General features: G+C 35.6%; 1 protein-coding gene across 3 annotated transcripts in view; it reads left to right on the forward strand.

The window, feature by feature from the left end:
- Positions 1 to 10,562, forward strand: part of Cblb (Cbl proto-oncogene B) — a 198,877-nt gene extending 188,315 nt beyond the window's left edge. For all 3 annotated transcript variants that reach the window (XM_076867442.2, XM_076867441.2, XM_076867443.2), the window contains one exon: positions 8,850 to 10,562. In XM_076867442.2, the coding sequence (XP_076723557.1) occupies positions 8,850 to 9,109 (260 nt within the window). In that variant the 3' untranslated portion in view covers positions 9,110 to 10,562. The remainder of the gene's footprint in view (positions 1 to 8,849) is intronic.
- The last annotated feature ends 3,608 nt before the right edge of the window (positions 10,563 to 14,170 follow it).

Below are 14,170 nucleotides of genomic sequence, written 5' to 3' on the forward strand. Positions count from 1 at the left end.
TTTTAGTTCTTTGAGGATCATGCTGTTCTTATCTAGTATGCATGACCTAGAAAAATCATTCTAGGTAGTATTCCAACCATGTTTTACATCAGTCTATTTCCTGTGTCATTCAAAGCTTTTCTCTTTGCTTTTCCAAATGTTCAAACAATGAAAACTGAAACCAAGATTTACACTTAAACCAGGGCTTTTCAAACCTTTCTTCCCCCAAACAAGTGTTAACTGTGAATAATACAAGTGTTAGCTAAAAGTAGACGGCTGCCTGCAAGAAATGGCTTCCAAGTCTGTTTTATTACAAAAATTCATGAAAGCCCTACACTTCACTCCTTGGTACATTTGTATTTCAGTAACTAAAGCATATTAATGTCCTCACATCTTTGAGTACTCCAGGAAGATGTACTCTTTATATCCTTTGGCCCTAACTTTTCTTGAACTTGTTTTGATATGCTGTCATTTTCACTGGAGTTCAAAAATACTATCATCATGAACAGCCATATAGACAGGTTCTCTATATATATTAATGGGGTTCATTGTGACATTTCCATATATGCAGTGTACTGATCAAATTCAACATCCTGTTTCGGTCATCCCCACCCTTTCCCAATCCTAGTTATCCCTGTTTTACATAAGATCTTTTCTGTTGTTTTCACTTGTGAGTGAAGTACTTGTCTTTCTTTTTGACTTATTTCACTTAACAGTACCTTCCAGTTCCATTCATTTTGCTGCAAATGACAGATTTTCATTCTTCTTTATGGATGAATAATACTCAAATTGTGTGTGTGTGTGTGTGTGTGTGTGTGTGTGTGTGTGTGTGAGAGAGAGAGAGAGAGAGAGAGAGAGAGAGAGAGAGAGAGAGAAACAGTTTTTTTTATCCATTCATCTGTTGTTGGGTAACTAGGCTAATTCCATATCTTAGCTATTGTGAATAGTACTGCCATAAACATAGGTCTGTTGGTGACTCTTTGGTATGCTGATTCCATTTACTTTGACTATATACCCAGGAGTGGGACAATTGGTCATGGGAGTTCTATTTTTAGTTTTTTGAGGAACCTCCATACTATTCTGCATAATGACTGTACTAGTTTGCATTCTCACCAGTGGTATTGAAAAGTTCATTTTCTACATTCTCCTCTCCTGTTATTTTTGTTTGTTGTTTGATAATTTTCCATCTAACTGGAGTGACATATATCTCATCATAGTTCTGATTTGGATTTCTCTGATGGCTAATAATACCAAATATTTTTAATATACTTGGTGGCCATTTGTATTTCTTCTTTTGAGAAGTAGCCACTCAGATCATTCGCTCATTTTTTTTATTATTTGTTTTTTATGTTTATGTACTTTTTATGTTAATCCTTTATTGGATAAATAGTTGACAGATATTCCCATTTTGTAGGTTGACTCTACTTTGTTGTTCCTTCTGCTATGCAAAAGCTTTTTAGTTTGGTGTGAGCCCATTTGTTAGTTTTTGAATTGGTTTCTTATGCATTGGAGTCCCATTCAGAAAATTATTCCCTGTCTTGAAGTTGTTCCTCTCTATTTTTTCTTCCCATTAGTTTCAGAGTTTTTGAGTTGGTTTCTGTATATGATAAGAAACAGGGGTCAAGTTTCGGTCCTCTCCGTTTGTTGAGGCTCTCCTTTCACTAACATATGTTTTTGTGCTTGTGTCAGTTTGTTGGCTCTAGAGGCATAGGTTTATTTCTTTGATTGCTTTTCTGTTCCATGGATCTGTGTGTGTGTGTTTATGCCAAAATCTTGCTGTTTTGCTTCCTGTGGATCTCAGTATGACTGGATCTCAGTATGACTTGAAGTCAAGAGTGATGCCTCCAGCTTTGTCTTTTTTTGTTCAAGATTGCTTTGGCTGTTCAGGTTTTTTTTGTATTTCATATAAATTTTAGGATTGTTTTTTCTAGTTCTATGAAGAATGTCATTAATGTTTTGGTATGGATTGCTTTGAAGCTATAGATTGGTTTGGATAGTATGGACATTTTAACAATATTAATTCTTCAAGTCTATGAACATGTGAGGTTTTTCCTGTGTGTGTGTGCTCATTTTTTTGTAATTTTCATTGTAGAGGCCTTCTGTTTCCTTGGTTAAGTTTACCCCCTAGGTATTTTTTTTAAATACCCTAGGTATTTTTTTAAAGCTATTTTGAATGGGGTTCTTTCATGATTTCATCAAATTGATTGTTGATATATAGAAAAACAAAAAGGTTTTTGTATGTTGACATTTGTATCCTATTACTTTACTGAATTTGTTTATTATAAGTTCTAATAGTCTTCTTAGGTTTTTCTGTGTCTGTAATGGTGTCCTATACAAAAAAGGATAATTTGACTTCTTCCGTTCCTCTTTTATGTCTTTTATTTCTTTGTCTTCCCTAATTACTCTGCCTAAAACCTTTGGTATTATACTGAATAAGAGTGGTGAGAATGGATACACATGTCTTGCACCTAATGTTAGAGGAAATTAGTGTTTTCAGCTTTTCTCCTTTCCGGATGAGGTTGGCTGTAGGTTTGTCATAGAGAGCCTTTATTTTGTTGATAAACAGTTTTTCCATCCCTAATTTGTTCAGGGCTTTTCTCATGATAGGGTGCCAAGTTTTATCAGATGCTTTTTCTACATCTGTTGTAATAATCATGATTTTAATCCTTTATTCTGTTGATGTGATATATTGTTTGTTGATTTGCATGTGTTGAACCATTCTTGCATCCCTAGGATGAAAACAGCTTGCTCTTGGTGAATGACATTCTGATGTGCTATTGAATTCAATTTGATAGGCCTTTGTTAACAATTTTTACATCTTCGTTCTTCTGAGATATCGGTCTGTGTTCTTTGTTGTGTCCTTGTCTGGTTAAGGTAATGGATTTATGGCTTTAAAGAATGAGTTTGGAAGGGTTCCCTCCATTTCAGTTCTTTGCAATAGTTTGGGGAAAATTGATGTCAGTACTTCTTAAAGTTTGGCTCTGGGCTTTTCTTTGTTGAACTTTTTATTACCTATTCAGTCTCATTATTTGTTATTGCCTATTCATATTTTTATGTCTTCATGTCAGTTTTTGTGGGTCATCTTTATCCAGACATTTGTCCATTTCTTCTAGGTTTTTCCAGTTTGTAAGCTTAGTTTTTCATAATAATCCCTGATGAGTCTTCATTTCTGTAGTTTTGGTTGATGTAATATCTTGTTTTAGTCTCTAATTTGATTTATTTGGATCCTCTCATCTTTCTTGATTATTCCAGCTAAAAGTTTGTTGAATTTGTTTACGTTTTCAAAGAACCAATTGTTTTATTTGTCTTTATTATTGCTTGTTTAGTCTCTATTTTCTTTACATTGGTTTTGATATTTATTGTTTCCTTCTAAATTTGAGTTTGGGTTTGTTTTGCTTTTTGAAAACCTTAAGAGATACATTAAGTTGTGTATTATGTTGTTTATTTGAAATGTTTTTGATGCAAGTGCTCATTACTATACACTTCCCTAATAATACCACTTTTACTGCATCAAACAAGTTTCAGTATGTTTCCATTTTCATTTGAGAAATTTTTAAATTTCCCTGTGACTTCATTGATGACCCCAGCATTCATTCAGAAGTCTTTCGTTCAGTCTCCACTCGTTTGTTATACTATCTAAAATTTCTTTTGTTGTTGACTACTAGTTTTATTCTATTGTGATCAGGAAAGATACAGGATATGATTTCATTTTTTTTTTTTATTTGTTCATCCTGAGATCTAAAGTTCCATGTGCTGTTAAAAAGAATGTGTTTCTCAGCTATTGGATAGAATGCAATAAATCTGTAAATGTCTAAGTCCATTTAATCTGTAGTATAATATAACTCCTTATTTGTTGATATTTTTCTGGTGATATGCCTGTTGATGAATGTGGGGTGTTTAAATCCCCCACCATTGTTTTGGAACATTTCTTTCCCTTTAAATCTAAATAGTATTTGTTTTATAAAGTTGGTTACTTCAATATCGGGTGCATATAGATTCACAGTTATTAGATTTTCTTTCTGAATTGATCCTTTGATCATTATATAGTGACCTTTTTTTTTTAACTTTTTGCAGTTTTTGTCTTAAGTCATTTTGTCATATGTAAATATAGCCATTCTTGCTCAGTTTAGATTTCCATTTGCTTAGAGTACTCTTTCCATCCTTTCATTTTCAGTCTGTGTATCTATGTCTTTATTGTGAAGTGATTTTCTTCTAGGCAACATACTGTTGATTAATTTATCTATTTGGACAATCTGTATCTTTTAATTGGAAATTTTAACATGTTTATATTCAAGGTTATTGATAAGTAGGGACTTATTCTAATCATTTTGTTGATGTTCTGGTTATTTTGAATATTCTTTGTGTTTGATGACTCATTGTATTGATAATGTTTGATTCTCTTCTCTGATCTATCTTCTACAGGGATGTATACTGTCACATATTCTCATCATGGTAGTTATCTTTCTTCCACTTCTGGGTGTAGAACTCCCTCCAGTGTCTTTGGTAAGGCTGGTCTGCTGGTCATGATTTCCCTCCGTTTTTGCTTATTTTTTGCTTATCTTGGTACATCTTTATTTCTCTATTTTTGAAGGTATCTTACTGGGTATAGTAATTGTGGTTATTAATTACTTTCTTTCAGAACATGGAGTATGTCACTCCACTCCCTCCTGGCCTGCGAGATTTCTGCTAAGAAATTTGCTATTAGTCTAATGGAATGCCTTTAAATGTGATTTGACATTTTGCTCTTGGAGATGTTAATTTCTTTGTCTTGTACTTGATGGACTATAATATGCTCTGGTAAAGATCTCTTCTGGTCATGTCTGTTTGGGTTCATCTGAATGTGAACATTAATATCTTTCCCAACATTAGGGAAGTTTTCTACGATTATTTCATTGAATAAGTTTTCTAGGCTCTTAGCATTTTTCTTATTACCTTTGAGTATTCCAGAAAAATGCTAATGTTTGTTCATTTAATAATGTCCCCAAGTGATTTTGAATGAATATATAACCCACATCATCTTAATGGTATACTTAAAAAAAAAAAAAAAGTCTTTAAGTTTTGATATTCTTTCTTTTGCTTGATTTAGTCTATTGTTGAAATTCTCTAGTAAGATTTCTAGTAAAATCTTCATTTCCAAGATTTCTATTTAGTTCTTTTATAGAATCTCTATTTCTTTCCTCAGTTCCTCATTCATATCTCTGCACCACCTTCCTTACTTAATTATTTATCTATATTCTCTTGGATCTCTTTCGGCATTTTTACAATCATTTTTAAAAATTTTTTTCTCAGGCATTTCATGCATTTCATTCATAACAGATTCGGAATCTGTTACTAAAGAGTTATTATGTTCTTTTGGAGACATATTACCTGTGTTTTCAAATTTCTTGTGTTCCTACATTGATAGTTGTACAGCTGGTAGATCAGATATCTCTATCACCTCTATCACTTCTACAGAGTCTTCTTAGTAAGTGGCTTTCTCATGAAGGTGTGTCTTGGGATTGGTTTGATATGCAGTGTTGGCTTTGTTTCTAGTTTGACACCCTAATCTAATCTCCCTGTGGTTTCATTGGCAGTGATTAGTGAGTTTGGGCAGGGTGTGCCATATTGGAGTTGGAAAGACTCATTGTCACTACAGACCACAAAAAAGTGGGGACATCCTAGCAGCTCAGGCACGTATGGTATAGAAAATAATGGGTGTGGGCTGATCACTGGATGGCTGTCCCTATAATAAGAATAGCCTCTAGCACTGTCTTCTACCAGTCAGTGGTGGGGACCTAGATGCTGCACAGGGAGAGGTGGTGGTAGCAACTACAACATCCCCTCTCTGTGCTCACAAGCAGTCCTGACAGCCATTCATGGTCAGATATGGTACACAGACAGAAGGTGGCTGCACAGGTAGGGTGGCAGCAGAACTGTGGTATTCTTCACTGCTGTTGCTGTGGTAGTACCCCAGTCTAAGAGTATAACCTCAACCAGAGCAGAGCAAAATTGCACTTGGCACCCCTGGGTGGGGCAAAAGCAGAGGGAATCCCAGTGTTAGCTTCCTGCCCCATCATCAACAGGCAGCAGAATGCTCAGCACAGGGGGAAGGACACATTGTACCTGCCTTTAGTCCTGGCACTGTCTTAAGTTCACACATGTCTGGCCTCATTCTTGATCTAAGAGGGCAAGCACCCTAATCCCAAGCATGGTACACTCCATTCCCTCTGTCTCAACACCAATCCCCTGCAGTGCACCAAGCAGGCATGGGTCAGAGTCACTCAGAGTCAAATTGGGTTTGCAAGGCAGCTGTTCTCCAAGCCACTGCAGTGAAATGTCTTTGGAAAATCTGGAAATGGGACTGCACAAGGTTTCTGACCCCTCAAGTAGTTCAAACCCAGAAAATAGCTCCCTTTTCAGATGTTTCTTGGTTACAGCACCCAATGGGTCACCAGGAAATGATGTGATAACTTTTTTGAAGGCAGAGCTAGCTACCTTGCAGATTTTAGGTTACTTATCTAAGTGAGTTACAGGCCTGTGAGGAATATGAACCTTTCCAGTAGCCAGGATTGCTAGGACTCTGGCTTTTACCCTTATCTCTACAAATAGGAGACTCCTCCTCCCGTGGGCGTGGAGCTGAGGCTGCAGATGCCTGCATATTTTGTGTTTCTTACTAATTCAGCTCTCTGAATTACAATATTCCAGCCTCTTTCTTGCTGCTTTCCACAGTCACTTGCCTCAGAATGCAGCACTACATGAATCACTTTGGTTCTTTGTGGAGGATACCAGTGATGGGCTCCTCTAGTCAGCCACCTTCTCTCAGGTTCTTGCTTTTCTTGGTCTGGCTGATAGTTCTTTTTCAGTGTTATCTGCCAAGATCAGAGATACACATGTTTATCAAACAAAGTCATGATTCTTAACAGTTGCCAATTATGCTATTAGATGTGTCTCTAGCTGCCACAGTATCTTTCCCACTTCAGTTGATGTACAACTGTTCCTTTTAAACATGCATGACATGTGTGTGCCTCTCAGTAATTTGTACAAAATCAAAATAGTAGTATTAGAGATCTCTTAGAAAATTACCAGCAGGATACAAGGTATTTATGACTTGTGTTTAAGTCTAGATGCTTTTCTTTCCTCAAAAGTACCTCAGAACAAATGATTTCAACATATGAATTTCATGATGGTTGACTAAAGGAAAACTTACTAGAATTTATAAGCTTTTTTTAACATGATTAAAACCAAAGTATAATTTATTGTTCATCTCTGCCTGGTAATGAAAATATTTAATAGAAAAATGAATGGAATCACAAAACATACTAAAAATGCAATTTAACAGACCATAATGATTTCAGATGTTTAATTACAGAGGCAAAACCATATAGATTTTAGCAAGATCAAGGAATTGCATGTTCTTGTATATGAGCAGACTTTAAAATACATTTCCTATAGTTCTGATATTTTTTAAAACTAGATACTATCCTCGAAGCAAAAAAATTAAAAATAAGGCTATTATCTAATTTCATGTAGAAACAAATATGTTAATCCTGGTGCTTTTATTTTTATGTAGGTAATGCTGATATTGCTAGAATTGTGAATGAGATAATTTTTGGTTTTTTAGTTACCTTTTCATGGAAAAAAAAATCATTCATGTCTTTATTTAAAAAGAAAATATGAAATAATGTGTCTAATCAATTTTTATGAGTTAAATTGATTATTGTTGGAAATATCAGTCAGTGTACAGTACCTTCTGAAGTCACTGGAATAGGTAGCAAGGCAGAGAGCAGGAGCCAGAGGGGACATTTTGTGCCTGAGGCATTTGGCTTGGAGCCACTTCACTTTTGCTTCTTGTCCTTGGATTTGTTGCTTGGCATTTGCCAGCTGTTAAATAAAGTCTTGTCTAGAAACTTGTCTAGAAATGTATAGCTGTTTGATGGCATAAATTTGACTTATTTAATCCTTTTGCGTTTTGGTAACATAGGCTTCTTAAATACTGTACAGAATATAGCTATAGGGATGAACATACCCTGTCCAGTTAGCTAGGCCGTGCCCTGGGATCTGCATGGGGAGGAGGCTTGGAATTAATTTTCTCTTAAGGACACTGTTCATTCATGGGCACCAATCTCATTGATTTCACTTTGAGAAACTACTATCATTGGGAAACTGATCTAGAATCCATTTCTCCACTCCTGATGTTTAATCTAGCCTTTCTTTTTCTCATACACATCCTGCTACATGGGAATCTGGATAAATTGTTGAGCGTAGTGTCATGTTTAATTCTGTTCAACCTGTTGATTAATAAAGTCAAAGCCTTTGCTCTGTTCTTTTAATTTTTTTTTCTCTAGCCTCAGTAAAGCACAGCATTATAGACCTGAAAAATTAGGCAGGAAGAGACCATACAAAAAGTGTCTTGAGTTTCTCTGCTGTGACACAGGTGGGATAGAGGACGTTTGCGGGGTGTTCCTCATGTGTATGTATGAGCTTAGAGTTTCTTCTGGTAGAAACCTCCCAAGACTTTTCCTCTGGGGACCATCAGCCACAGCCTGTGCCAGGGTTCAGAAAGATAAGTTGTACAGCTAAATAAAGTAAAACCTTCCTCTTTTAGACAGTAGTTTACTTCTGTATCTCTTATTTCATATGATTTGAAAACTAAAATGTGAAATCTAAAATTGAATGCATAAATTTCTCGAATTACAAATACATATTCTACCACAACTTCTCTAATATTCAAAATGGGAATGATATTACCTATCTCACAATGAAATGGAAAAAGGGTAAAAGTTTGTAAAGATAGTGGAAAATTATATTATTTTACTTAAAATAACACCATTATGTTTTAATGTCTTCATTTTTATCTGTTTCAATGGTCTCTCTCTTTAAAATCTACACAGATTGTTCACAAGCACCAGCCAGACCCCCCAAACCACGACCCCGCAGGACTGCACCAGAAATTCACCACAGAAAACCCCATGGGCCTGAGGCAGCATTGGAAAATGTCGATGCAAAAATTGCAAAACTCATGGGAGAGGGTTATGCCTTTGAAGAGGTGAAGAGAGCCTTAGAGATAGCCCAGAATAATGTTGAAGTGGCCCGTAGCATCCTCCGAGAATTTGCCTTTCCTCCTCCAGTCTCCCCACGTCTAAATCTATAGCAGCCAGAACTGTAGATACCACAACGGAAAGAAGTTGACAAATATTCCAGGAGTATGGAAAGAGGATTGAGATGGAATTCAAGAGGGAGAGCATCTCCGGAGGGAGGCCAGAGTGCAGCTTCACAGAAGTCTGTTACTTGCTCAGGATGTTGATTCTGCGGCTTCCTTGTTTTTGCTAGCCATACTTTTAAATCAGGGTTGAACTGACAAAAATAATTTAAAGACGTTTACTTCCCATGAACTTTGAATCTGTGAAATGCTTTTCCTTGTTTACAAGTTGACGAAGTTGAAGTTTGTTTTTGTTTTTGATACCTGTACTGTGTTCTTGACGGACCCTTTGTAGAGTGGTCAGGTCTGCTGTAACATTTCCCATCAACTCTTGCTGTCCATGTCAGCAGCTAAAGCACCTCTTCATTTTGGTCTCTGCCATCCATGCCCCAAGCCCAACCCCTAGGTCCAGTTCCATTTCTCTCATTTACAAGATGCTTTAAAGGTTCTGATTTTCAACATATCAAACTAATGCAAAAAAGAAAAACAAAATGTGTATGGTCTTCACTACTGAGTCTTTTCTTTGGAAACCATCACTGTTGACAGATGGGAAAAAACCTGAATGTATAAAGCATATATTTGTCAATTAACTGCCTTTTCTAAGGGTTTTTTACATAATATAGAGGAGATTCCCTTGGTAGGTTTTGTAACCTTTAATTTTCCACATGTTCTGTCTCTGTCATCCCAGGGTGCCACAATGCTGTAAAAATCAAAAAATATGAGAAAGCAACTACTGCAGATGTGAGAGACATACACTTGCACAAGACAATGCCATACTGCAGTAATATAATGAGGTCCCCTGATACTTAGCCCTGCATTACTTTCAGGAGGCCATCTCCCCAAAATATATTAAACTAAAAATAAAATCATGGACATATCTTTTCCAAAGTGGAACAGATTTCATTTCCTATTTGTGCGATCAGACCCTGGTTTCGAACAGCCATGGGATCCACTTCACATTGCAATGGGATTATTAAATCTTTGATGCACTGTTAAGTTCCAATGCTACTGTGGCAATGTTTTTGCAAAGTTCTTAGTAAATTTCTCTTTCCAAATTTGGGTTCATATTTGATTTGTAGATGCGATCATTGTTCCACATTGCTTCAATCAGTCAGGTAAAAGAAATTAATATAATTTTGCCTTTTTTGCAAAATAGGTTTCTTCAGAAACCATGTTATTACTTTTAATAAATCTATAAATATTTATTGAGCATCTACAATGTGCTTGGCACTATTAGGCACTGTGTTTTTAAGCACAAACTCTCACAGGCTGATTCCAGTATAATGGGTTTGTTATTTTTTATATGCATTTTTGATGGCAAAAGTCTCTGATGGACAAAACCTGGAAGGTTTCCATTATAGCCTCAGGATTTTCCAATAGTTTTTTTTTTTTTTTTTTTTTTTTTTCCATTCCTAATTAGAAGTTAGTGAAGAAATGAGACAGACAAAACTCTCCCTATATAAAATGCCTGAACCCACAGAAAGTTTTCTAACTATGGACAAATTGTGGGTTTCTGCATTTTTCTACCACTCCATTCTTAACTTCACCCATCACTTTTGTGTTGTTAAAAAAAAAAAAAAAGCATCAGAGAGTGAGACTCTCCTCAGGACATGATAGGACGTCAGCTAGGTCTGATGAAACTAATGTTGTACAAGACTTGTGCAGACAGGCAAGTTGACCCAGGGCGGGGAACTCACAAATTCCTTTGCAAAGTGACACACACCCTTTCTTTACAGTCTGGCTTTCTTGAGGACTCACAGGCCATGCATAGTTTGTACTCTTGTATGAATTTCTTCAGATGACTAAGCTGGTTATGTCCCTAAAGGGGGATTTTTAAATTTGCCTTAGATGCTGTTCCTTTGAGTAAATAAGTACCATTTTTTTACACTTTTAGAATAGCATTGACAATTCTCTTTTGCTTTGTGAACTCCGTGTTATGAGTTTTAACTTGTTTTTTCAGTTTTTGATGTCACATTGGAATAGCACTGTATATTTTGGGCTTTTTATGACTTACCAATGATAGGTGAAGTCGAAAAGCCAAAAGTTGCCACTTTTTTTGTGATAATGTTTTAGAGAATGAAGTAAAATAAGAACATTAGGAAACAGTACATTCTCATTCTGTTTTCAAGTAATAATGAAATTTTTCAGTGAGAAATTAAAAAGAAAAGACATAATGATACAGTAAATTTGGACTTGAAAATTTTTTTGGAAGGGGACTTTTACAGTTTTCTAGCCTCCACCAAAATCTCTATGCATCTTGTACTTAGTAGCAGCCATTAGTTTTTTCATTAAGTAAAATAAATCAAAAATTTATATCAAATGGAATAAAGGAAACTGTCACACTATGGTGAAAACTCATAGCTACATGTTGCCTATGATGTCATGCTCAAAGAATTTTTTGAGGAGAAAATTAAACCAGATTTTTTTATTATATATAGTGACATCCTGTTAATAGGAAACGTTCCCAACTTTCTTTCACTGTAATCCAGTAAGTTAAACCTTTCTCCCAATTCTTAAGATTTGGTAATATTATTCTTTAAGCCAATATTTATTATTCATGAGATTACAACAAATTCATGACCAATATTAACCCCCACAACCAAATATGTTCTGGGGTAGAACAATTTATCATAATATTTCAGTATATTTGTCTCCATAATCTGTTTTGGGTTTATGTTCTCCTAGATATCTGATATTCACAGCCAAATTTTCTAGAGTTGAATCAAAGCATTTTATGCTCAACTTAGAATTCCTTCCATGAATGCAGCGACAAGACCTTTAGCTCTGCCCCGTCTGTTTCTCTGCCCACATTGCAAATAGTCTTAATGATGGAGCCCCAATTGTAACCTCAAAGGGCTCATTTGTTAACTTGGTATTTCACACACCAAAAACAACTCGCAAAGGTGTCTTCATAATGTGAACTTTTAAATTTTTCAGTTCCAGAAGCATTTCCTGGACATATTTTTTCCTCTTACATTTTCAACTTGAAGTTTTAATTTGCACTGAATTATCTAATCTGATTTCAAAAAAAAAAAGTTTCAAACTCATCCATTTGGAAGCAAATTACCGTTTGTTTTAAATAATACAGGTACTGCCTGATAACCTGGAATTTTAGTGTTTCTAATGAGAGTTTCCAGAAGAAGATGGCAAGAGAGTGAAGTGTTTTCTTCCCCATGACCATTTTGTTGTTTTTTAATGCCTTTTAAAAAAATTTGTCCAATGTGGCAAAATAGTTATGTGTTTGATTAATTTATATTTTATTCATTCTTTTTCAATTCTGGTTATTTTGTACCATCGAGGACTTTTTCTGTTCTTTTAAGGTATTTTATAAAATGAACGTTAACAAAATGTTGAGTTGGTATTTTATTTTTCAAATGAATGCAAGTGTTTCAGAGCATTTATACATTGTGATTATGCTTCATATTCAGAAAAAGACATTTAATAGCTAGCTAGACAAAGGGGTGTGAGGTGTCTATCCTAGATGGTGTAGTTATTAAATACCAAGACCTTGTAACTTTAAGGAAATCTAATAGATAAACTTCCCTCATACCAAGAACTCAAATGAAGGTTATATTAAAGTTCCCAGTAATAAAAACCATATTTGGGAAAGGCCGAAGTTCTTTGAGATGAAATACTAGAAAATTGACAATTCCCAATCAACAGTTATATCCTCTCTTTAAAATCCTGACATTTCTAATCATTGGAAAAATACTGGTGGTGGGGGAACAGATTTTTTAAATGCTAACTTATTTTATATCAAGAACCATAGAATATTTTTCAATTAATTAGGACTTGCAAAGTCAGACATAGTAATTATTCCCTTGAAACACAGACACTGAAATGGAAGATGCACAAGGAATAATTCGAGTAAAATGAATGCTGTGTGAAAGTCACCATATTGTACTGGAATTGCGTGTTTATGCTAAGTGCTTAAGAATAAATTATTGGCCCCTTACTGTGAAGAAGGAGCTTGCTATTGAAGCATTCAATACTGTGAACAATCATGCTTCTTTTAGGACCCCGAGAGGAAAATCTGGATGACAAATTATCTATGGAGACTATAAAGTCACTGGCTGTTCAGTATTTTATCAGCCTAAATAATGAGCAAAGTTTGTTGTTTAAAAAAAAAAAAAAAAGTGACAAGGTAAAGCTTCTCAATGAGGAACAGCACACATGGTAAAACTTTGTTATTTGGGCAGAGGGCAGAGGTAGTGAGCCTGAGGATGGGAGAGGAGCCAAGGGAGAGAAGGGCTGTGGGCTTGGAAGTGAGACTGGGCAGGCCACTCAGGACCCCAGAGACAGGAGCAGGAGTCCCTGATTGGAGGCCAGAGATAAGCAACCATGGAAATAACAATGACTTCTCAACACAGAAGAATTGGGATGTGCCTAACAGGAACTGTTGCATCAAATGACAATCTTATGGCAAGGCTAAAAGAAATCTAATGTTCATGCTTCTATGTGCTTTTGTTCATTTTCAAAGGAAACCTGGAAAATTATTCTTACCTATTTTTACTGGGTTTTCATCCCTACTGCCTCAGCAAGACTGAACTTAAGGAGAGGAAGGATGCCCATGTTATGTCTATGTCCCACTCTACCCTACAGAGCCCTGCAGGGTACACAATGAAATACTTCGAAAATACGAACAGTTGCACACTTAAGCAGCCAATAGTGGAAACAGTCCTGAGTTCTAGTCCCCGCTCAGCCGCTTGCTACCTCTGTGGAAAATATCTTTGCTTTAATCTCTTGCTTCACACATAGACTAGAAGATGTATAAAAGCACTTGCTAAATGTGATCACCCTAGATGCCTTTGTTTTTATTCTTTAGGTGGGGACCAAAAATTATTTAATAACTGAAAAATATTAGATTTACAACATGAAAATTGGGAGATTTAAAAACTTATTTTGATAGAGTTCAACCTGTTTTTAGTCACTTGAGACTATAAAAGAATGTTTCTTCATAAGGACGTTATGATAAAACATATCTAATCAAAAGGTTACTACTCACAAATTCCC

This window comes from Callospermophilus lateralis, chromosome 10 (assembly GCF_048772815.1).
Source record: "Callospermophilus lateralis isolate mCalLat2 chromosome 10, mCalLat2.hap1, whole genome shotgun sequence".
NCBI classification, from domain to species: Eukaryota; Metazoa; Chordata; class Mammalia; order Rodentia; family Sciuridae; genus Callospermophilus; species Callospermophilus lateralis.